Source organism: Penicillium brevicompactum (assembly GCF_028827555.1).
Source record: "Penicillium brevicompactum strain IBT 35665 chromosome Unknown utg000005l_segment0_segment0, whole genome shotgun sequence".
NCBI classification, from domain to species: Eukaryota; Fungi; Ascomycota; class Eurotiomycetes; order Eurotiales; family Aspergillaceae; genus Penicillium; species Penicillium brevicompactum.
Window position 1 is genome coordinate 4,588,877 of NW_026623208.1, and position 23,220 is coordinate 4,612,096.

The window sequence follows — 23,220 nt, forward strand, 5'->3', positions numbered from 1 at the left end:
ACCTAAGTGTAGAGCTCTTTAAGGCCCAGGGAAAGATCGCAATTCTGATCCCGTAAGATCTACGACTCGCGATTCCGTTCCGAGTCCGGGACTTGTGGCAGAATGTACCTGTGATGTGGCTTTGTCTCCATCCAGCTGGTTTCCCCAATCGGCGAATGCGCCAACAGAGCGGCCCCGGTTTCCCCCTGCTGACTTAGCCTCGGGGCCTCAGGCATTAATGTTGACACCTAGGGCATCAACTAGAAGCCTGAATCCACAGGCTTGAGCTGAGTCAGAAACCACTTAACGCGTAAATGTGCAAACCTTCGACGCGACGCGTTGGTGCCCACTTGGCCAAAAGTTCTTGAAGCCTCCCTTCCGCCAAACCCACTACACTCCAACCTGCCAAATCTGCACACCATGGATAGACGCACCCCCTATTCTCTGAGCGTCCTTGCGCCGAGTACAGACGGCCCCGATGAATCTAAGACTATTGTACAAGCCCGCCTCCGACAGTTTGTGCTAGAATTCCAGCTGGATAATGCTTTTGTCTACCGGTAAGCAAACCAACCAGCTAGGTCTGCCGCAAACACTCATCATCCTATAGTGACCAATTACGGCAAAATGCCCTCGTGAAGCAATACTATTGCGACGTTGACATTGCTCATCTGATCTCTTACAATGAAGAACTAGCCCACAAGCTGACCACTGAGCCCGCCGAGATTATCCCTATTGTAAGGACAATATGCCCGACTGAGCTTGGTGGCATTGAATACTTACTATAGGCAGTTTGAATATGCGCTGAAGGAATGTACCGCACGAATTGTGTACCCTGGCCAGCGCGACGTCGCCGCCACACTCCCCTCCCACCAACTTCTTCTCCACTCCTCGGCATCGCACATCTCAATTCGCGATCTTAACGCTACCAATATCTCCCACCTTGTTCGCATTCCTGGAATTGTGATTGGCGCTTCTACGATATCTTCTAAGTCAACTTTAATTCATGTCCGTTGCAAGGGTTGCGATTATAGCGACAACATCCAGGTCGACGGTGGTTTCTCTGGCGTGACACTTCCTCGGCATTGCGGACGCCCCAAGCAGCCTGGTGACCAACCTGGCGAGCAATGTCCTCTTGATCCTTACGTCGTCCACCATGAAAAGTGCCAATTCGTCGACCAGCAGGTTCTTAAGCTTCAAGAAGCCCCTGACCAGGTCCCTGTGGGTGAGCTGCCCCGACATGTTTTGATCTCCGCGGATCGCTACCTTGCCAATCGAGTCGTTCCCGGTTCTCGATGCACGGTCATGGGAATTTTCTCTATCTATCAACAGAAGGGTGGAAAGAAGGAGGCTGCAGTGGCTATTCGTAACCCCTACCTTCGCGCGGTCGGCATCACCTCTGATCTCGATCAAACTGCTAAGGGGAGTGCAGTCTTCTCCGAGGAGGAAGAACAGGAGTTCTTGGAGCTGAGCCGACGCCCCGACTTGTACGATGCCCTCGCCCGAAGCATTGCCCCGTCTATCTATGGAAACCTTGATATGAAGAAAGCCATTGTTTGTCTCCTCATGGGTGGTTCGAAAAAGATTCTGCCCGATGGAATGAAGCTTCGTGGTGATATCAACGTGCTCATGCTTGGTGACCCCGGTACCGCTAAGTCGCAGCTCCTGAAGTTTGTTGAGAAGGCCGCCCCCATTGCTATTTACACATCCGGAAAGGGTTCCTCCGCTGCCGGTCTGACGGCTTCCGTCCAGCGAGATGCCACTACGCGCGAGTTCTACCTCGAGGGTGGTGCCATGGTTCTGGCTGATGGAGGTGTTGTCTGTATTGATGAGTTTGATAAGATGCGTGATGAAGATCGTGTTGCCATTCACGAAGCCATGGAACAGCAAACTATCTCTATTGCCAAGGCTGGTATCACAACCATTCTCAACTCCAGGACGTCTGTTCTGGCCGCAGCCAACCCTATCTTCGGTCGTTACGATGATCTCAAGACTCCTGGTGAGAACATCGATTTCCAGACAACTATCTTGTCTCGTTTCGATATGATCTTCATTGTCCGTGATGACCACGAGCGTGGTCGCGATGAGAAGATCGCCCGTCACGTCATGGGTGTGCACATGGGCGGTCGTGGTGTCGAAGAGCAAGTTGAGGCTGAGATCCCCGTGGAGCAGATGAAGCGCTACATCAGCTACTGCCGTAGCCGCTGTGCCCCTCGTCTCTCCCCGGAAGCAGCGGAGAAGCTCTCTTCGCACTTCGTCTCCATCCGTAAGCAGGTGCACCGCGCCGAGATGGAATCAAACAGCCGATCATCTATCCCCATCACTGTACGTCAATTGGAGGCCATCGTCCGTATCTCCGAATCCCTGGCCAAGTTGTCTCTCTCTCCAATTGCGACCGAGGCACACGTGGATGAAGCCATCCGTCTGTTCCTCGCATCTACAATGGACGCCATCACTCAGGGCGAAGGCCAGGGCAGCAAAGAACTCATGGAGTCAGCGAGCAAGATCGAAGATGAGCTCAAGCGCCGTCTCCCCATTGGCTGGAGCACGAGCCTGGCAACCCTTCGCCGTGACTTTGTAGATGCCAAGGGATACACCGAGCAGGCGCTTAACCGGGCGCTGGTTGTGTTGCAGCGCCGTGACACCATCCAGATCCGCTCTGGTGGATCCCAAATTTACCGAAACGGAGTTTGATCTGCGACGTATTATGATTCTAACGTGTTTCTCTTATACACCTGACACGCTATTGATGGGTTGTTGATTTTGTGCATATTCTATCTATTCTCCATGGGTAGCTGTGGGAGTTTGTAAGCGGTGTTGGGCGTGTTTGATATCAGGTCTTGATGGTAATCTCTACCAAATGCATACTTTTTCTAATTCATCTACTCCGTACTGAGTACCTCTTGTGACTTCTTTTTTGTTTCTGCCTTGAGTATTACCCACTTCACTATCCACTTCAACTTGGACTGGGATACGGAGTACGGAGTACCCCTCCACAAGCCCCCTCGTAAGGCTAGCCTTGTCCAGCCACAAGGTCCCACTACGCCACTGGCTGTCGATAACTCCTCACTCTCAAAACAGACTGCCAAGAGTTGACAACATGCGGCTGCACCCCCCCAACTTGGCACTGCAATTCAATCCTGCCATATTCCGACTAGGCACCAGCATTTTGCCATCGCTTTGCTACCAATTGGTCATGTGTGGCCCATTTTCTGTGGCTGTTGCGCGGGGCTGCCACGGAACTTCGGATGCTTGGCCTGCATGAAAGGTGCAACATCAGGAGATGTCATTCATTATCCTGTGGCTGGAGCCCCGAGACATGCTCCCATGCGCCACGATGACTGGATATCAAGATTTCGCGCTCTGTGTTTTGGCGCTTGGCCTCTGGGCAGGGCTTCAACCTCGGATATTCGCTCTATGCCTACTTCACTTGGTGGTGGCATGGCTGTGTCTCCCCACCATTGTACAGCATGTACAAACTAACCCGATACCAGTGTCTAAGAACGCTCTATAGAGTGCCCCCGCTCTGCCAATACCCGCAACCCCTACCAGCGCCCCGCTGCGATGGCATCATCTAGCAATGGACAGCAAATGAGTCTGAGCCAAGTGTCGCACAAGAACCGGGGGCTGCTGCACGATCCCTAGAACGCACCGGGGTTATTGTTCGGCGCGTACAGGTATGTCTGGATGGGGTATATAAAGAAGGGTTTCTCCCAGCTTCATCTTGGTTTGAACATTCTATGATAAATAGTCTACATTCTCTACTTTGCATTCTTCTCTCACAAATCGACATCATGAGCTTCCATACATCTGCCTCCAACATCGAGCTTGAGGATGACCATATCCTCAAGGCTACTCTCCGCAACGAAGATGGTGATGAGGAGGAGTCCACCTTGGATCTGAACGAGATCATTGGCAACGACAATGGTAAGGACTCTTGTCTGATCAGATTCCTCTATGGGACTTCATGATTGGTTTCTAACTCATGGGCCAGGTCAATTTGCGTGGGGAGGAGGTGGCTTCAAAGACAGCGCAGATGAGATCAGCTTTGACCTCGAAGGAGACGAAGATGTGCCCATTTTGCGAGCAAAGTTGAAGGACGTTGACGGAGACGAACATGAAGCGGACATCAACCTGGCAGAGTGCATTGGGAACGACAACGGACACCTTGTCTTCCACGAATAGACTACATGTTCATTTCAATTGGTTCAGTAGGAATGGTTCAGTAGGAATCACTGCTGTGTTCAATATTTCCTTAGCGCAATTAGACTTTCGCGAACAGTCCTAGAACTCTCATGCTGCCAGACTTGACCTAGTTGCCTTCAACGTAATAAATACCGCTGCTTCGCGCAAGAAGCAATGTGTGTGTGACTTCCCAAATGATTAGATTTGATTACACCGGGGCGACAAGGTTGTGAAACCATTCAAACTCTGGAACATGACATCAAGTGGATATAAGTTCCGAGCGTGGGAATGGCATGTGGATTTGAGAAAAGTTATAGAGTATGGGTATCATGTATCATATAGCACGAATGATCAGGAGACTATAGAAAGGAATAAAGGGAGGGGATTAAAGAATTAAGATAACAGATTTAAAATAATATTGGTGATATGGCTGATACAACATGAAATTCGTCTTCACATCCCTATGGTCAATCGATCTAACAGCATATAACTGGCTTAAAAGCAGCCAATTTGAGACTCTATTGGTCCCATGGTCAACATCACTAGCTTATGCGAGGCTGCGCTTCGGGCGACGAAGACCCTTGGTCAAGCCGTGGGTAATACCGCCAGCAACATCATTTGCTGCGCGGAGACCACCCAGCAGACCCATGAGGTCGTTTCCGAGGATGTTATCAAGCGGGTCGCTGTCATCATCATCCGAGTCGTCGTCTTGCGGGGTGGCAGTAGGTGTGGGAGCCGCTGTGGTTGTAGACTTGGCCACAGGCTCGGTGGTAGTAGTGGGCGCAGCGGTAGTTTCGGCAGGGGGCTTGGCTTCGGCGGTAGTCTCAGGTGCCTTGGGCGAAGCAGAAGCAGATGAGAAGGAGGAAGATGAGAGTGAGGAATCGGGTACATTGGAAGATGACGATGTCTCCTTCGAAAAATCAGTGGACGTGGACGGAGAAGGAGAGGGCGCCGATGGTGACGCCGGGTCGGACGACGCACCGGAATCATCAGCGCCTCCTAGGCTTTTCCGAACGTCCTTAATAAACCCGTCATTGCCATAGGCTTGTGTGGCATCCCACATCATAACTCCTCCAAAGCTCTCGAACTTCTTCGAGTACTCAATAACGTTATCCAACTTCGACGACGGGATGTAACCGGTGCTGGCGGCGGTGGTGTCTGCAGGCACACCGACAATGACCTTGACGTTCTTGTTCTTGGAGACAGTCTTGGCCCAGTTGTCCCATTCCTCAAAGTTGTATTTGTTGCTCGACATGTCGGTGTTGAAGTTGTTGACGCCACAGAAGTTGTTGTAGAACTGCACCCAGATAGCATCGATGTATACCGGGCCGTTGAGGATTTCCTTGTCAGATTGGTCGGGGTAGGGGCACTGGGGTGCCGCGGTTAAGTAAAACCGCTGTTTACTCTTGTCGTCATCCATCAGAGAGCGCAGCGCGTTGGCGAATGGGGCCATGTTCTCGACATTGGCCTCAAAGTCGAAATCGAATCCATCGAGAGCGGTGTCACCGAAGGGTCGGAGAGCTTTTGATCCTTCTTGCTTTGGACCAAAGGTCTCCCACATGAGCTTGGCGCCATCCTTTGCTTCGTCCTCGTTCTTGAAGCCGCCTTCACTGTAAGTGGCACCGCCAATAGAAAGAAGGATAGTCTTTCCCTTCTTTTGGCATGTGGCGATATCCTTGCTGGTAGGATGTCAGATAGCTTTTCTCTCGCAATCCATCAAAGGTCTTACCCAATCGAAGGACAATTCTTCAACTGCGTGCCAGGGAACACGTCGCAATCTTTGCTTGTGACAGCAAAATCGATCTCTGGTGCGCCTCCTGGGCCATTGACCATCATGTTAAAGGCCATGGGAATAACCTGCAACTTGTCAGCTCCACATCTTTAGCTGATCTTGAGGCTTTTCTCATACGTCGATGTCCTCGTCTAGATTATAACATGTCAGCCTCGTTCAACATCAGTCGATCAACTATACTTACTATCGCAGTAGTGCGCCAGTGGCTGCTGGAGCTTGTCACCTTTGCCATTGAGTGAATTTTGACCTGATGACTGCGGATTAGTATTATTTTGCTTGTTCAATCACCTGAGTACGTACCCCAGTAAACAACCAAATTCTGTGTCGAGTCCAAGTCAAGTTTCGCCTGGGCTCCCCCGATGGCAGCCAGCAGGACAGACCAAGAGACAACTCCCTGGTACCCGCGCATTGTCAAAGAATAGTGGAAGTCCCGCCCGAGTGGTAATTAGGTATTAATTTATTAACGATCGATTATTATATGGGATATCGGACGAGACGCGACAGGAACGGGCCAGAAACAACAGGCTTATTACGGGCTGGACACCAAGGACTGTTAAATAGCACCCAGGCATGGGCTGAGTTATTTTTGACCTATAGTTGACAATAACAATGCTTCCTGTTCTACCATTGCAATGCGTCAGTTGGGGCTCTCAGCGCATGGTATGACCCACAATGTCCACGCCAGCATGCTAGTATACAATGTGGGCGGAGCTTGGGCTCATTCGTGGGCCCTGGATTAACAAAATTTGTCACTCAAAGTTGACTTTTCATTGGATGTCAGGGCGCCTTGAGCACCCTGGTTTGCATTCCTCTGGTGTTGTCAGGGGACTTAGAGCAGATCCAAGAATGTACTCGCGGACCACCAGCATGGTCTCGGGCTCTGGACCAAGTTCAATGCCCAGGTTGGCCCATGACGGTGTTAAACTTTGTAAGATTTTGTCCAATTGTCCGACTCTGAATCATATTTGACGTGCTAAAAATTTCCAATCTCGAACCCGAAGTTTTCCCCAGGTTCGTGTCCGGATGTCCCTTGATTGCTTATCCGCCCCGGGGGAGGCTGCGCCCATCCGTGGCCCCGGGGATCCCGAGGTCGGGTCGGCCTCCCTGCCCCGTAACCGCAATAGTGGCTGACATAGTAAATTACCACAAGGTTGTGACAATCGCAAAACCTTTACAATCTATAGATGGACAAAAGTATTGTGGATAATTTATTTGACATCGTTTCTGTTGGCATTTTTTTCATTGCAACAAACTTCCAAGGTTAGAAGTGATTGAACAAATCCCGTAAATGTATATATCAGCTTGGTAGTAGACAATGGGCACACATACCCCACATCTTGTTTTCAAAATAGGTAGTAGACCAGGAGATTATCTCAAACCAGCCAGAGTCCCTTTTAAAATACAATTTGAGTATGGAGGTCTCCATACCATCAAGTGGGAAGTTGAACCAAATCAGGCTACCTGACAGAGCACGCGCACCAGAAAGACAATATTCAAGTACACGCAGATTCAATTGACTAAATAACCTTGGAACAGATGAGATTCGCAAATACAATGTGCATAGTTATTTCTTGAGTTCATAATTAAAATCCGAAGCATCTTAGTCCCCGACTGCACGTCCAATTCTACGGTAGATTCATCAGACCTAGGGCATCATGCAGATGCAACGCATGTCCTCAGGCGCAACAGACGGAGAGTTTAATCAAATACGCTAAAATCCTCGGCCAGTTTATGCAGGGGCGGACACATACCTGTTCCTAGATTAGTGCTTCATCTCAAGTTGCAAGGGGTCGTCATTCTGTGCTGGAATGAAGGCTGTTGCTACCCCTTACGGGTGACCATGCTCAGGTAGCCACCAAACATCGAGCAGTGGGCAATAAAGGCAGTCGAAAAGTCTTGTAGATGAGTCAAGAGATGCATAATGATGGCATGTTTGTTGGCCACCGAAATAGACAACATTGAATAGCACCTTAGCAGTTGAGGTAGAAAGCATAGGAAAGGAAGAGTAGAGACCCGTTCATGCAGTTTCCCCCTCCATCATACGTAGCTAGTAGAATCATATACTTGTAGAACGGGGGTTTTTACCACGACCTCTTTCGCAATTTATATGGTGTTATAAATCCAGAGGCACGAGATAGTTAGTTTTCTGGGGCTTTGTGACTCGAGGGAAGTGGGAAAATTCTAGACAATGTATGTCACGGGCGTTAATTCGAAGGTGTGCAGGATAAACTACTACCATCATCACCATTATCAAGAGGAATGAAATATCAAGCAATATAGAGGACAGCAGAGACTCAGAAGAAACGATGGAAAGGTCCTCTACCTAGGTATAGATGAAGATTCAAAAGATCAACCTAGGTGCACTTCAATCTGCTATACAATTTATTGATAGAGCTTCATATTCTAGATCTGGTGGTCAGGGTGATTGGGGGACAGAGGGATTAGGGGGATCGAATTAGGAGGATAGGGTCAGTCTAGTCGACTGGTCCATGGATTTGTGTTCAACATTTGGGTGTTTATTTAGGTATAGTGCGTGGTGGAGTGTTATCAGTGCGTGAAAACTAGATAAGAGTGGGGCTTGTATCTTCTTATCTTATCTTTTCATTCGACGCCCACCCAAGTTTGGACGTGGCTTGAACCAGAAGGTGCGTATAAATAACCCACCCCAGACTCCCCCACACTCTTCTTTCTTTTTTCCCCAGCTTTCTTTGCCTTTTGGCTTTGATCAAGTGAAGTATCTTTCTTGGTCGGGTTGATCCCTGATCACATCCTTACGAGGAGTAGGAATCACTCACTTTTTGAACCTCGTGTCCTGGCCCCTGGGCTTGCCTACGCCGGGACTCACAGTGTCATTGGGCGTACACTACCCCCTTTTGACACAAACTTTCATTAAACGTTCGGCTTGTCCGGGCTTTTAGAGAAGGTCTTTCAAAAGCATACCCCCGTACTCCGTACAGCTTGCTCATTCGACATACGTACTATCTACATATGTACTATCTACATATACACCGTCGCCCATACAGAGTGTCTGGTGTCCTGGATTACAAACCAGGCGCATACCATAAAAAGCATTGTTTTGCACGGCACCTGTGCCTTTTGATTGGACCCACTCATCACATACGAGTTGATACATCACATCTGCATCTGTAGCTACAGAAATTAGTTACTACACGTACAGTAGCGTCAACGTAAGCTGATGTTTGGTGCCCTCTGTTCGCTCATTAAAACACGACGCTCTATTGGAGGAACTGCATCGTAATCCGTACATTTGGGCCTTGCACTTTCGGAGGCTGAGTAGCTTTTCCCCCTCCTTTGCTCACCCATTGACTCACACTGCGAAAGACCACATTAAATACATTCTGTGTGTTCAAGCCTCTCATCAACGATGAACGAGTGCGTGGGTGAATGGGACAAGTTCTTAGAACGAAATGTCAACGTTGAGTTTGTCTGGTTGCAGTTCCTCTCGAACACATCGAACACCCTCGTGCGAATCATACCTCGGGCCAAATTCTCATCTATGTTGAAAGAACAGCAGCTTCTTTCCATACCAAAATGCATCCTCCACCTTCTGCCCGAAGATCGCCTCGCTGAGGGAGCCACTCCGTCCGGCAATTTCTACCTCCGCCCCGATATAAGCTCTGCATACTGCCAAGCTGGGTCGAATGGCACTCGCGCAGTCATGAACGTGTACTTCGAGGACGGGGCTCCGATCGCAGAATGTGCACGATCAACACTCCATCACCTTCACTCGATCCTTCAGTCAGACTTCGGATACTCTCTACTCGTCGGATATGAGGTGGAAGTGATGTTTCTAAGCCCGAAAAAAGAGAATGGTGTCATTGTGGACTACGAGCCGATCAACACCGAACACTCATTTACTAGCATGACACCTGAAGATCGCACCTACATGGACCTGATCGAGGCAGTGGCTCGAGCTTTAGCCACAGTCGGCATTGACCTGGAACAATTCCACGCAGAGGCAGGGCCCGGCCAGTGGGAGTTCGTGCTCCCTCCCGCGGAGCCAGTGAAGGCGATAGACATGCTACTCCGAGCGCGCGAGACCATCATGCTCGTTGCTCAAACCTTTGGATTGCGAGCGACTGTCTACACCCAACCGTTCCCGGAGAAGGCCTGCAACGGTTCTCATATTCACATATCGGTCAATCCACGTGAATCAAATTCGGGGCTCGCCAAGATCAGCCCTGCGGATGTCCAAGAGGCAGAGTCATTTTTCGCGGGTGTTATGCGTCATTTCCCTGCCATTCTAGCCTTCGCCTTACCCACTGACATAAGCTACCAACGCATTATGACAGGGATATGGAGTGGAGGCGAATATACTGCCTGGGGCTGGCAGAACAAAGAAGTCCCATTCCGGCGAATTGACAGTACGCGATTTGAGCTCAAATTGGTGGATGGGCTCTCTAATCCGTACTTTGTGCTGTGTGCTATTCTCAGAGCAGGGATTATTGGTATGCAGAGCAACTTGTCTCTCACAAGAGGGCCTTGCTCGATAGCCCCTGCACGTCTGTCTGTTCAAGAGCGACATGCATTGAGTATCACAGATCGATTGCCCACCTCGTTAGATGCAAGTCTCGCCGCTTTAGAAGCGGATAAAGAGATCCAGGATCATTTGGGTGCGATTATTAGCTCTTATATTTCTGTGAAGAAGGGCGAGGCGGAGTTTCTTCGTGCGATGGACGATACCCAACGGAGGAATTGGTTGATTGCGAGATACTAGGCCACGCATCAGTCGAACTACTGCGGGAAAAGTCAACTTGAAGGTATAGAGATGCCAAAGATTTCGGATCTATTCAAAACATATATGACTTAAGAATTGATGTCCTTCATTTAAGACCCAAGCAGTCTACCTTCTGATACCGATGACTCTGTTCACGGCTTCATCACTACCCAAAGCCGAGTCAATGACACCAGCAACCTTAAGAACATCTACCACATCTTTAATGATCTTGTGGTCAACGCCGCGGGTACTGTTCGTGAACTTGACATCCTTGAGCCACTCCTTCGCATCTTCCTCGATGTAATTGCATCCCAGCTCACCAGTTCCCAGAAGCTTTACGATCTGGGCCGTATCGGCCTCAAACTCCTTGATACCTTGATCGAAGGCCTGGAAGAGGCTCTTCAATCGCTGGTCATTTTCAGGGTCAGGGAACTGTTTAGTAGAAGCAACAACCATCCAGGAGGGCCAAGGTGTGAAGATCTCGCCGATCTTCTTGAGTGGTGGGTTCGGCTTCTGGGCGGTAGGGTGGAAGAACGGCTTCGTAGTGAATTCCTCCCACATGAAGAATTCGGCTGTTGGGTTCGCGGAATCACTAGGAGCTGACTCGCTCAGTCCTGAGACTCCCTCTCGCAAGGGACCGAAAGGACCGAGCGGAACAGCGCTTAGTGAATCGGCCTTCCAGCCTTGCTGCTGTGCAAGAACGAAAGACATGATATGGGAACCACTTGAATGATGTCAGTAACATTCAAATTATGCATAATGCATTGACTGACCTTCCCGGTCGGCTGATTCCAACCCTTGAGTCCTTCAGGTCGGACACTCCATTCACTTCATCGCGGTTGCGGCCAGTGACAATAGCCCAGCGCAATGGGTTGTCTACCCAGTGTCCAACGACCTTGTATCCACCATCTCCGGAGCTCTGACTGGACTGCTGTTTACCCGCGAGGCCGGCGACCCAACCCTCGGTCAGACCAATAGCGATGTCAATCTCATTGCCGCGCAGCGATGTGATCATATGACCAGTTCCAGATGGGAATGGGGTAAGGGCAATCTTGAATGGGAGAGATGAGACAGCAGAGGAGCGAAGCGCGAGGTGGAGTGGCGCCAGGTAGTGTTCTAATTTCGAGAGGCTTGTGATTAGCTTTTAAGCTCATCTAAACTCGGAGATTCGGGCAGATTCAAGCTCGGCGACTGCTCTGATATGCACTAGAGTTTTCAAGGAATAGACATACCAGGCACATAGCCAATGCGGATCGTTTGTTCAGCCATTGTGTAATGCTTGATTTGAGAGGAGTGTTGGGAGTTGAATCATCGCGGGGAGTCGATTTCCACGCGGGGCAACTCCCGAAGCGGACTCGGAGATAAGTGCCTGTCTCCGTTGGCGGGTTTCCAGTCTCCCTCATAAATCGATATCAGAATAAAAATAACCAAAAATCCATTTATTAACATTATTATCATTCAAATTACATGTCTATGTAGTTCACCTTCTATATACATGTCTAGCTTAGCTTTTCAGTTCATGCGAATATCCTTCGGTTCATGGCCCCAGCGGTTGTTCTGCTCAGACCCGCCCGCAACCTGTGAGGTGTGTCGGGAGTGGGTGTGGGTAGATGTGTGTCGCGAGTGGGTAGGAGAGGCGTTCCGGGAGAACATGTAAAACTGGAAGCCAAGGTAGAAGTCACAGACGCACTGGAACATGCCGCAGAGCTTGAACGCCCACGGAATGGTCTCAGAACTATTGAAGAAGTAGCTCATCTTCATGGTATCACCGAGAATCCAGGCTGCGATGACTGAAACGCGGAAGCCCTTGCATGAGCCGGATCGGTGGTTGGCGATGATCTGGGGGATGGGGAGAGTTGCTTCGACAGCAAGACCGACGTAGCCAAGGAAGCTGATGTAGTAATCAATCTGACCAAGCGGAGTCAAGTGAATGACTCCAAGGACTCCAACGAAATAGGCGAGGAACATCCAGTATCTGTGCAGCTGTGGTTAGGGCTTGATTGTGTCGCACGAGGCATCGGAACTCACGGCTTATCGTTCTTCCACTGCCAAAATTCATAAGGACGGGTGGGCGCATTGGAGCCAGCGTCGCTGAAGGGCGCATGCTCAATTCCATGTCTTCCACCAGATGAGGGACGGTTGTCCAGGGCGACCTTGAGTAACACGGATTGGACCACGATCATAACAATTGCTTGCGTGAGCAAAGTAGCCGAATAGTACTCTCCAAACCAGTAGTAAACCCTAATTATGTCAACTTCGGACCCAAGCCGGTGGTTCGGGCACGCCAAGCATGTGCTTACTTCAAAATCGAGGAAACCAGCATGATCAAAGGAATGTCCAAGGAGAAACCGGCCGAGCTTCGGGAGCGGTGGATGCTCACGATCTGATCCGCGTAGGATGTGACCGGCGAAGTGACGAGGCTGTATACAAGCTCGATTAGCACGTTGTTGCAATTGGGGCGCATCTAAGCCCACTCACAACACTGGCGCGGCATAGTCGAAGATGACCTGGAAGAGCGACATGACGGCGACGAGGCTTCCACGATAGGTGTGAGTGCGGGAGTCAATTGAATGTCTCGCCTGACACAGTAGAATAGCAGCCCAGGCGACCAAGAATCGGCTTGGATGGATGAAAAAGGCACCGGACACGCATGCGGCTTTTTTCGCGGCCCGGACGGTTATGTCAGCTGCCGATCTGTTGATCTTCTTCCCAAAATGGCAAATTGGCCAGGGTCAACAGGATTCAGGGTCCTCTACTTTGTTTGAGACAGCAATTGTCGGGAATAGAGATGAGAAACTGTTGTAGTGTTCACGCACGCAAAAAGCTACGTGTTTGTTTAATGGTAAAAACGTCGCAGTCCGATCCCGGGAGCTTCCAAATTAGACAAACCTGAAAAATATGGCAACCAATTTGTTTGACATCACGATGAACAGTTGAGAAATACAGTTACTGTCATTTGCTTCCAATAATATCGAGAAATTTTGCTTGAAAAATAATGATAGCATAGTTCAGCTTAGAAATTAAGAGAATCACAATTCATGAACATATCCATATTGCCCAATCCGGACGAAACCATCGAAGTAAACTGGCCCCAACCCGAGTAGTCAGGATACAGCCCAGGAATATTACCATTTAGATCCATGACACTGTGTACCAGGTCAGCAGCAGCTGGAGCATCAACTTGGGCTTCGTTCGTGTGCGTGAACATAGGCTCGACCTCGTGCTCCTGTTGACGAGACGAGCCCCCCGGTCCCGTCTTGCATAGATTTGCACGCTTTGTCTGACGCAATGCCTCTACGCGCAGCTCTTCAAGCACCAGACTATATCTTTCTGATAATGAACCTTTCTCCGCGATGGCGGAAATGTGGGACTGGCATCGCGAGGCGGCAGTCAAGTAACGACTGTAGACTTCCGGAGGAGACGCACACTCTTGGATCACATATATGTACAGCATAATCGTCGCACCAAAGGCAAAGTATGCTGTATTCTATACCGCATTAGCATGGTTTTGAAGTAGAGCATTGATACTTACCCAAAATGCCCGGTATAGTTGACGGCTTTCAGTGATCTCGCTGATTGTGTTTGCTGTCATCATCGCTGCATCGAGGCACTTTCTCAAACTTTCATTTTGTTGGATGTCGTGGTCATTTTGTTCATCACTCTGCGAAAGACGTGCAGAGCTGCTTAATACATACGGTCGGTGGGTGAGAATAATCGCATGCCAATAAGTCATATTCAGAACATTCCGCTGTCGCTGAAAGATGGGCAGAAACAGTGATGTGCTGACGGTGTCCACATCTAAGAATCGCGATAGCTCTGTTCGCCAGTCACTAAGCTCGTGAGAAATTTCTTTAACGGCAGCTACTTGGCGAGCGGCTGGGATTGGCTTGATGGAATACAAGTTGCTTAGTATTTTGCCTGTTATTTGAGCAAGTCTGTGCTACCAGTTAGCTGGTTTCCGAAACAAAACCCGAGGAAAAACCGGTTCTCTTGATCTTACTTCATGTGGGCAAGTGCAGCTAGCATCGTTGACGGTCTCCTGGTGCTGCCTGGTGGGGTGGGTATTGTAACCTGGCCGGCAATCAAATCTTCATCCTCAACACAGGCGGGTAATTCAGCATCAATATCATTATCATGGAAGGTTCGTGGTCTTCCCAAAGCCGCGCTAAGGTAAGCATCCAATGTATATGCACACCAAAATGTTCGCCGCCGGCATTCAGCTTCGACAACATTAAGACCAGTTGCCAAGTCAGAGGAATCCTTTCTGTTCAGTCCGATTGCTAGGGCTAGATGAGACACCGTGCCGAATAAGCTCCAGCAATGATTGATACGGGACTGAGTGAGAAGATAATAGCATTGTAATAGACGAGCTTGCACACTGGTCAATCGTATTGAGCCTTTCTCTTTTGAGAGCTGGTGATCAGCGGCTATAAAGTATCGGTTGCTTCAGCAGACATATATCAGCAAGTCTTGGATCCGATGCTTCATGATAGAGACCTGGGCACACACCTTAGGTCCGACGGACCTGGCTGGTCATCTTCCGGCATATAGACCCTCGCGTGCGCGAAGACCATGAATAACAACGCAATTCTGGCTGATGCATTGTGCTGGTCATGCATTGCCCCGAGGGTATCATAGAACTCGTTAAACCATTTCTGAAGCGTTGGCTTGTGGAGAAACCGATACGTGGGCATTGCAAAATCAAAATATCGATCTACTAAACGCTGAGCATCTTCTTTTGGAAGCATCATGCAGAATGATGGATCGAACTCGGGTCTATGCATTGGAGCATCGCCAAATGCAAAAATGCTGTTAGCTTGAGAGGATGATATGGCTTTATGAAGCCGCTTCTGGATTCTGAGTAGAAATGACACCCCTGATGCCGGGCCAATATAGTTGCCTTGTTGATCAGTCTGATCTGGATTTGAAGCGGGCTGCGAGTCATCATAGTCGAAGGTTGACGATTCCACATCCAGCGGCGAGACATGTTCGCTCTGTAGCGCTGCTACACCAGGTGTAGCAACTACTTTAGGCAATAGAGAAGAGTAATGCTGGTATTGCGAGGCTCCTTCTGATAAAGGCTCTTGTTCAACCGCAAGTGGGCTTCTCATGTCCCCGGAGACTGGGATGCAAGGTATCCGCCCCCTTGCATATGCCTTAGCAAACGTGCAGCTCGCTTTTGCCCGAAGGCAAAAACCACATGGTTGCGTGCCGTTGCATTTGATCTTCCTTCTAAATGAGTTTTAGAGGGAAGGCACACAGCGGGCTTGAGGGGGCGCTCTCACTTTCTGCATCGGTCACAAGCCCTGGTCACCCTTACCCTTTCCTTTCGACTCGTCTTCGGCCCATGCGACCGGCTCGCTGCAGATGTCTGGGGTTGTTGATCTGACGCCATGAGAAGCGACACAGCAGCGGAAAAGCAAACGGATGTAAAGTCCCTGGAGACGGAAGCGACGGGTAGGAGCCGAAATGCGGAGAAGCGGGGCCAGCCTCGTTTTCCGTGTGGGGGGCCGTGGGGGCTCGCGTTTCCGGCAGTTCTTACATTTGACGTGGGCTCAACCTATCATCGATCGCTGAAGCTACAGCTACTCCATACAATGATTCGATTTATTACTCAAATGTCCCCCAGATTGGGGTGGTCAAAATTTCCCAGATCTCAAACTCCCACATACTACCGACAATATGCCCACAGTGATGTCAAAGCGCCTTGATGGGAAGACAATCCTTATCACCGGTGCATCATCTGGAATTGGTCGATCAACTACCTTCGAGTTTGCTCGAACGTCACCCCAAAATCTCAAACTCATCTTGACGGCACGCCGAATTGACAGCCTCAATCAAATAGCGGCTGAGATCGTCCAAGAAGTCGGAGCAGGAGTCAAGGTGCTCCCAGTACAACTCGATGTGAGCAATGCAGAAGAAGTGCGGAGGCTTTTGAGCAAGCTACCTGCCGAGTTCAAGGAGATTGATGTGTTGGTCAATAATGCGTGAGTGTGGGCCTAACGGGAGAGCTCACAATTAATAATTGACCTCATGCATACAGTGGTCTCGTCAAAGGCGTCGCCAAAGCCCCCGAAATCGCTGAAGACGACCTGGAGGTCATGTTCAAGACCAATGTAACTGGTTTGATCAACATGACACAAGCCATTTTACCCTCCATGCTAGCGCGCAATAACGGCGAGGGCTCTGGAGACATTATCAACATCGGATCGATTGCGGGTCGCGAACCATACCCCGGTGGTAGCATCTACTGCGCCACCAAGGCTGCTGTTCGATCTTTCACTGAGAGTCTGCGCAAAGAGTTGATTGCCAAGCGGGTCCGTGTAATTGGCATTGATCCTGGTCAGGTTGAAACCGAGTTCTCGGTTGTGCGATTCTACGGCGATAAGAGTAAAGCCGATGCTGTCTATTCGTAAGTACTAACCTGGTCTCATATATCCAAGGGTTATCTAACCCTCGAGTAGGGGCTGCGAGCCATTGACTCCCGACGACATTGCCGAGACCATTGTGTTCGCAGCTGGACGCAGGGAGAATGTTGTTGTCGCTGACACCCTACTTTTCCCTAATCACCAAGCGAGTGCTACCATCATGCATCGGAAGTTGTAAAGCAATGTAATCCTGAGTTATTAGTGAAATATAGACTTATGGTATCACGTCAAATATGAAGTCTAAACACGAGGACTATAGTATTCAAAAATAGTTAACAATAGAAGGCTATTGGTACTATTTTGTCATTTTGCTTTGCTTTTTGTGGTGTTTTTTGTAGTTGAATATAGCAAAGTAGCATAATCTTAAAACAAATGAATGGCAAAATTATTATGGCATCGTGGGCAACGACTGCCGCCGTAGATCAAGCTACGGGGTAAGTTCGACTCGTACAATATTACGTGACAGTGCGCAAGCATTACTTATCCGTTGTCATCACATATCCGTCCGTGGCAACTTTCACTCTGCACAGCACCCGTGGGCGGAAAAAGAACGGAAGGAAGGCCGCAGGCCTGAGCTAGCTGGATCGGTATCTTGCTCCGAGCCTTGGTGCTCCCCCATGCACTAGACTGATTTTGTGCACCCCCATCTCCCAAACGAAGCATATTTCAAGTACTCCGTAAGAAAGCAAGAGCTCACATGAGTGTCACGGCGGGGCCCCGAACGAAGCACGACATGCGCAAGTAGAGTGTCTTGGCTTTGGGCGGATATTTACCCCAAATCCTACCTAGGGCTTTAAGTATCCTGAGTTCCCATTGTCGCTGGATTCTGAATTGCACCTGCTTTAAATCATATCATAGATCTTCCACCATGTCAGCTTCTCAAGTTCCACCCAGCGGAGTCTGGGCTCCCACAATTACATTCTTCAACAGTGATGACACCCTCGACACAGAATCTCAAGCAAAATACTACACATACCTACCCAAGACTGGTCTCGCAGGGCTAGTAGTCCTAGGTACAAATGCCGAGACCTTCCTCTTGACCCGTGAGGAGCGCAAGATCTTACTAGAAATCGCACGGAAAGCAGTCGGTCCCTCATACCCAATCATGGCAGGCGTGGGCGGCCACTCAACGAAGCAGGTTCTGGAATTCATTTCAGACGCAGCAGACGCCGGTGCCGACTCCGTCCTGCTTCTTCCCCCAGCCTACTTTGGGAAGCAAACCACCCCGGCCGTGATCGATAATTTCTTCGACGATGTCGCCACTGCCAGCCCACTGCCCATTGTCATCTATAACTTCCCTGTCGTCTGCAATGGTATCGATCTTGACTCCGCCACCATTGCTCGTCTTGCAAAGAAGCATAGCAACATCGTCGGCGTCAAACTGACTTGCGGTGCTGTTGCCAAGATCACCCGGCTGTCGGCGGAGTTCGATCCTGAGAGATTTGTCGTCTACGGCGGACAGTCAGATTTCCTCATTGGCGGGTTGGCTGCTGGGTCTTCGGGTACCGTGGCTGGATTTGCCAATGTGTTCCCCAAGACTATCGTGCGGATCTACAATCTGTATCAGGAGGGGCGATACAAAGAGGCAATGGAGTTGCATAAGAAGGCGGCACTTGCAGAACAGCCCTGTAAGACTGGAATTGCTGCTGTGAAATATGCGGCTGCACTAAACACGGCCAAGAGTGCTGGTATCGAGGGGGCATTGGAAAAGTTGAAGCCACGCAGACCATACACTGAGCCCTCTGATGCGGAAAAGAAGGCCATTGAGTCACAGACACATAGCTTGGTGGAAATTGAGGCAGCTTTGTGATTATATCAGTCAATGCAAATTTTTAGACCGTGGGAGCTCCCATTTTCTTCTGCTTAATCTCAAGTTCTTCATGGTGTATTTTGGGTGTATACTGCGACCCTTGGTAGGTCTTAAGGAAAGAAGCAAGAGCAGAATAGAAAGTGAGAGGATGAGAAAGTGGTCAGAGAAAAAGAGAAAAAAAAGGGGGTGCCAGGGATTGAACGTGGAAGATCGTAGTGTCACTTCCTGGAAGATCTCAGACTTCTCAGTAAACGGCAATCGCTCCCTGGCGGCTGAGGGGAGGGTCTAGCAGGACAACCTGTCTGGGGCTGTTTCCGACTAGACCACCCCTCAGCATTAACTACTCACCACTTCTGACGGGTTTTGACTGACGGTTGTCTCTACCTCTGGGACAAGCATCTAGTCATGTCTTGGTCAGAATACTTCCAAGGTTCGCCAATATTTAGGGGAAACTAAGCAACCTGAGTAGGGAAAGATCTTCCTGAGATAAACTTGGAAACAGAGCTTGGTATTCGAAAATAATAAAGTCAATCCGCTAATCATAAACCCTCAAAGTGCCTGCCTGCCCTCCAATAAACTGATTTTCCAGCTTACAAAACGTATTTGAACAGCGGAGATCTATCTCCCAAGTCAAACAGTTCATCCTCCGTATACTTGACCCTCGCCTCATCCGCAAGCTTGTCCTTCTTGGCATTGCCAACCTTGTAGCTCCACTCCAGGAACAAAGCAACGAAGAATCCAAACCCGCCAAGAGCCATGCTGAGACCAAAGCCGGTCTCATACCGGGGGCTCTCCTTCTCCATATACATGAAGCTACCGAGAATACCACCGATGTTTCCAACACAGTTCATCAGCGCAATACCGATAGCTCGTCGCGACGATGGGGCAATGTTGTTTGCATTCCAAGAGGCGGCGGCCGCTTGAATGGGGTAGATACCAATGACAGCTAGGACGACGGCAAAGTATGCCACACCTTTCTTTGCTTCAAGTTCGCCATCCAGGGAGAAGATGATGGCATAGGCCGTCACAACAATGAGCATGGGAATTGCCACGAATGGCATTCTCCAATAGTAGTGGTCGGACACTCGGGCGAAGCAGATGGCTGAGATAGCGGCGGCGACGTACGGAGGAGCAGAGGTGAGTTGGGCGTTGGTGGAGCTGAAGCCCATGGATTTGGTGATTGTGGGGAGAGTAAATTTGGTGCCTAATGGAACACATGTTAGCTCTCGTCAAGATACAGTGCCAAAACCAGGCTTGCTTACCATATGACAATGCGGACTGGCACAGCAAAAAGTAGGCTTGCACATAGACTCGCCAGTTGGTCAATACCATTGTCAAGTCTCTCCACTTGAAGCCACCGGATTCATCACTGCTGGTTCCACCCTGCTTGATGAACATGGAAAGCTCCAAGTAGCGAATCTCTTCTTCGTTCAGCCAGCGGTGAGACAGCGCAGGAGTGTCGATAAGCATGAAGAAACAAGCGACGCCTAGGACCACACTAGCAAGACCTTCCAGGATGAAGATCCAACGCCATCCTTCCAGACCGCCGATTCCGTCCATCCTGGCAATACCAGCGGCAAGAAGACCGGAAAAGGCACCGGACAAGGCGCTTGCGCAGTAGAAGTATGAGATACGGAGTGCTAGCTCTTTTGGCATGTACCAGTAGGAGCAGAGATAGATAGCACCGGGGAAAAAGCCAGCCCTAAATGAAAGCGTCAGAGAAACGACTAGCAGAGTCCAAGTCGGATTGACTTACTCGAAGATACCAAGCAGAACTCGGGTGACCATAAGACCCGCAAAGTTCTGAACCAAGCCTGTGCAAGTCATGACAATACCCCAGCTGAGGACGAGAAGACCGAGGTATACAGATGGGCGCTTGAACTTCTTTAGCAAGATGTTGCTAGGGACTTCAAGCAGGACGTAGGGAATGAAGACTACAGCAAAGGTCAGTACAGTTCGATCACATCCTTTCCATGCCATAGACACTCGAGACATTCTTCAAGAGAGCGGTACTTACAGATGGAGAGCACAGTGTTGTATTGTATCCCGCTCATCTTCAAATCCTCAACCATGCCCTCGATCTTGGCGTTGCCGATATTGGCTCGATCAATGTGACTGATCAAGTACAAGACTGCTAACATCGGAACCAAACGAATGTCCACCTGAAGTACGATGAATTAGTATGAGACTTGGCCCCTGGAGACTGAGGGTACTTACCTTGTGGAAGACCTTCTTCCGCTTCTCTTCTGGATAAGTCGTATAAAACTCTTCATCTTCAGGATTCAAGCCAACTACACGGAACGTTCCAATCTCGGTAACATGAGAGGGCTTAGGAAGAGTCTCGATGTGTGAAGGTGTGTCGACGATCTCGACATCATCCTTGCCAATAGATCCAGAGTTCATGGCTGCGAGACTTGACTGACAAAATCAGGATGAAACCGACACGAAATGCCAAAGACATCAGCTGGCGACAGGGGATATATACACATGTCGGATATGCTTAAAACGAGATGGTCTAAGCTCCCGCTTCCCCAGTACCCCGGCCTTGGCGTTCATGCTTACAGGTGGGTATGAGAAAGCTAAGAATGCGGGGGACTCTTGGCTGTCAAAGAATTGGTCCCAGGGTTCGAGCATCCCCTCTTTTCCGACAATCCGCCCATCCTTAGCGAGTGGTCTGAGGCTACGGATAAGCACCCAGTCAGCGGCTCATTCTTTGCGGATAAGTCTGGTCAGCCCGGGTACTCCAAGATTGGACTTGCGGGGTCCGGGGTTCCTCTCGCCAAGGATTACGGGGAAGTGCTGGACCTTTCTCCGAACAGGTCTTCTCCGTGTTTGCGGAAATGTGGGAAAAGCAGTCTTTGATGGATGTCGAACATGGTGGTGATATTAAATACCGATTGGGCACTGCCTCATTATCAGGTAGGTCTCTAAACGGTTCAAGTCCTTTCGTCAGCGGCCATGTCTCAAATAATAAGAAATATTGTTATCACACCAGTGGCATTCCATGATATGCCACTGCTCAATAGCGTCGGTGTGCATGAGCCATTTGCCTTGCGCAGTATCATCGAAATCATTACCGATTCCACATATGGCTTGGGGGAGTCATATGGCGACTCGGCTCACTTAGCCCGCCTGGAAAAAGCAGCCGAGGGCATCAAAGGTCTCTCTGTGTACGATACAAATGCCATCTATCGAGTGTGTACCACCTCCTTAGCGGGCGACACCACCACCGGGGGCGATGGGATGGCTGGCATGGTCACCACAGCGTCTGTTGTCGACAAAGTCTTCTCGCCATTCGAGGTTGCCTGTCTCGATATCCAAGGGAAGATAGCCAATCTGCCAGTAAGCGACTTACTGGGTGGACGAGTAAGAGACTCAGTTCAATACTCCGCATACCTCTTTTACAAATGGGCCGGACATCCAGGCCAGCCAGATGACGAATATGGCGAAGCTCTAGACCCAGCCGGTGTGGTCAAGCAAGCAAAGAAAATCATCGACGAATATGGGTTCAAGGCCATCAAGCTCAAGGGTGGTGTTTATCCGCCTGCACAGGAAGTCGAGGCAATCAAGGCGCTGCATGCTGCGTTCCCGGGTGTGCCTTTGCGACTTGATCCTAATGCAGCTTGGACCGTCGAGACTTCGAAATGGGTTGCTCAGGAGCTGGATGGGATCGTTGAGTACCTGGAAGATCCAGCCCCTGAGATCGAGGGAATGGCGGCCGTTGCCGAAGTAGCATCCATGCCTCTCGCTACCAACATGGCTGTTGTTGCATTCTCCCATCTCCCGCCCTCGGTAGCACAGAATGCAGTGCAAGTGATCTTATCCGATCACCACTTCTGGGGAGGTCTGCGTAAGTCACAAACATTAGCAGCCATCTGTGCAATTTGGAATATGCGATTGTCTATGCACTCCAATAGCCACTTGGGAATCTCACTGGCCGCCATGACACATTTGGCTTCTGCGACCCCGAATCTGGATTATGCTTGCGACACTCACTGGCCATGGAAGCTTCGCGATGAAGATGTGATTGTCGATGGTGCACTCAAGTGGGCCGATGGTGGTGTTATTGTGCCCACCGCGCCAGGCCTTGGAGTCGAGTTGGACAGGAAAAAATTGGCACAACTTCATCAGCAGTACCTTGATTGTGGAATGACGAAGAGAGACGACACCACATACATGAAGAAGTTCCGGCCCGAGTTCTCGCCGCATATTCCAAGGTGGTGAGAGGGAAATTACGGGTAATTATAGCCTCGCTCGCCCAGAGAGCCATCAGTCGTGCGATCTAGACCCA

At 49.8% G+C, this 23,220-nt stretch overlaps 11 protein-coding genes across 11 annotated transcripts; 6 read left to right on the forward strand and 5 right to left on the reverse strand.

The window, feature by feature from the left end:
- Window positions 1-399: 399 nt before the first annotated feature.
- N7506_007603 (MCM DNA helicase complex subunit MCM5) lies at window positions 400-2,670 on the forward strand (the record flags this gene model as incomplete). The annotated part of the gene is made up of 3 exons (XM_056956896.1): window positions 400-536; window positions 587-713; window positions 769-2,670. 3 exons carry the CDS (start codon window positions 400-402, stop codon window positions 2,668-2,670), a joined length of 2,166 nt encoding a protein of 721 aa, XP_056811230.1.
- A 1,046-nt stretch (window positions 2,671-3,716) lies between these two features.
- On the forward strand, window positions 3,717-4,161 carry N7506_007604 (CVNH domain-containing protein; the record flags this gene model as incomplete). Its single annotated transcript, XM_056956897.1, has 2 exons — window positions 3,717-3,903; window positions 3,971-4,161. The coding sequence occupies 2 exons, from the start codon at window positions 3,717-3,719 to the stop codon at window positions 4,159-4,161; spliced, it is 378 nt and encodes a 125-aa protein (XP_056811231.1).
- Window positions 4,162-4,708: 547 nt separating this feature from the next.
- N7506_007605 (glycoside hydrolase family 18 protein) lies at window positions 4,709-6,362 on the reverse strand (the record flags this gene model as incomplete). The annotated part of the gene is made up of 5 exons (XM_056956898.1): window positions 4,709-5,840; window positions 5,891-6,018; window positions 6,071-6,084; window positions 6,138-6,200; window positions 6,254-6,362. The coding sequence occupies 5 exons, from the start codon at window positions 6,360-6,362 to the stop codon at window positions 4,709-4,711; spliced, it is 1,446 nt and encodes a 481-aa protein (XP_056811232.1).
- A 2,976-nt stretch (window positions 6,363-9,338) lies between these two features.
- On the forward strand, window positions 9,339-10,691 carry N7506_007606 (FluG family protein; the record flags this gene model as incomplete). The annotated part of the gene is made up of 1 exon (XM_056956899.1): window positions 9,339-10,691. The coding sequence occupies one exon, from the start codon at window positions 9,339-9,341 to the stop codon at window positions 10,689-10,691; it is 1,353 nt and encodes a 450-aa protein (XP_056811233.1).
- A 126-nt stretch (window positions 10,692-10,817) lies between these two features.
- Window positions 10,818-11,960, reverse strand: N7506_007607 (uncharacterized protein; the record flags this gene model as incomplete). The annotated part of the gene is made up of 3 exons (XM_056956900.1): window positions 10,818-11,415; window positions 11,465-11,807; window positions 11,924-11,960. The coding sequence occupies 3 exons, from the start codon at window positions 11,958-11,960 to the stop codon at window positions 10,818-10,820; spliced, it is 978 nt and encodes a 325-aa protein (XP_056811234.1).
- A 243-nt stretch (window positions 11,961-12,203) lies between these two features.
- Window positions 12,204-13,213, reverse strand: N7506_007608 (PQ-loop repeat-containing protein; the record flags this gene model as incomplete). Its single annotated transcript, XM_056956901.1, has 4 exons — window positions 12,204-12,666; window positions 12,720-12,932; window positions 12,992-13,111; window positions 13,170-13,213. The coding sequence occupies 4 exons, from the start codon at window positions 13,211-13,213 to the stop codon at window positions 12,204-12,206; spliced, it is 840 nt and encodes a 279-aa protein (XP_056811235.1).
- A 491-nt stretch (window positions 13,214-13,704) lies between these two features.
- N7506_007609 (fungal specific transcription factor domain-containing protein) lies at window positions 13,705-15,385 on the reverse strand (the record flags this gene model as incomplete). Its single annotated transcript, XM_056956902.1, has 4 exons — window positions 13,705-14,178; window positions 14,224-14,626; window positions 14,692-15,003; window positions 15,201-15,385. The coding sequence occupies 4 exons, from the start codon at window positions 15,383-15,385 to the stop codon at window positions 13,705-13,707; spliced, it is 1,374 nt and encodes a 457-aa protein (XP_056811236.1).
- Window positions 15,386-16,373: 988 nt separating this feature from the next.
- N7506_007610 (SDR family oxidoreductase) lies at window positions 16,374-17,297 on the forward strand (the record flags this gene model as incomplete). The annotated part of the gene is made up of 3 exons (XM_056956903.1): window positions 16,374-16,678; window positions 16,735-17,103; window positions 17,156-17,297. 3 exons carry the CDS (start codon window positions 16,374-16,376, stop codon window positions 17,295-17,297), a joined length of 816 nt encoding a protein of 271 aa, XP_056811237.1.
- Window positions 17,298-17,987: 690 nt separating this feature from the next.
- N7506_007611 (dihydrodipicolinate synthase family protein) lies at window positions 17,988-18,929 on the forward strand (the record flags this gene model as incomplete). The annotated part of the gene is made up of 1 exon (XM_056956904.1): window positions 17,988-18,929. The coding sequence occupies one exon, from the start codon at window positions 17,988-17,990 to the stop codon at window positions 18,927-18,929; it is 942 nt and encodes a 313-aa protein (XP_056811238.1).
- A 590-nt stretch (window positions 18,930-19,519) lies between these two features.
- Window positions 19,520-21,332, reverse strand: N7506_007612 (uncharacterized protein; the record flags this gene model as incomplete). The annotated part of the gene is made up of 5 exons (XM_056956905.1): window positions 19,520-20,133; window positions 20,192-20,631; window positions 20,686-20,863; window positions 20,947-21,091; window positions 21,147-21,332. 5 exons carry the CDS (start codon window positions 21,330-21,332, stop codon window positions 19,520-19,522), a joined length of 1,563 nt encoding a protein of 520 aa, XP_056811239.1.
- Window positions 21,333-21,887: 555 nt separating this feature from the next.
- N7506_007613 (glucarate dehydratase family protein) lies at window positions 21,888-23,153 on the forward strand (the record flags this gene model as incomplete). The annotated part of the gene is made up of 1 exon (XM_056956906.1): window positions 21,888-23,153. One exon carries the CDS (start codon window positions 21,888-21,890, stop codon window positions 23,151-23,153), a length of 1,266 nt encoding a protein of 421 aa, XP_056811240.1.
- Window positions 23,154-23,220: the final 67 nt, after the last annotated feature.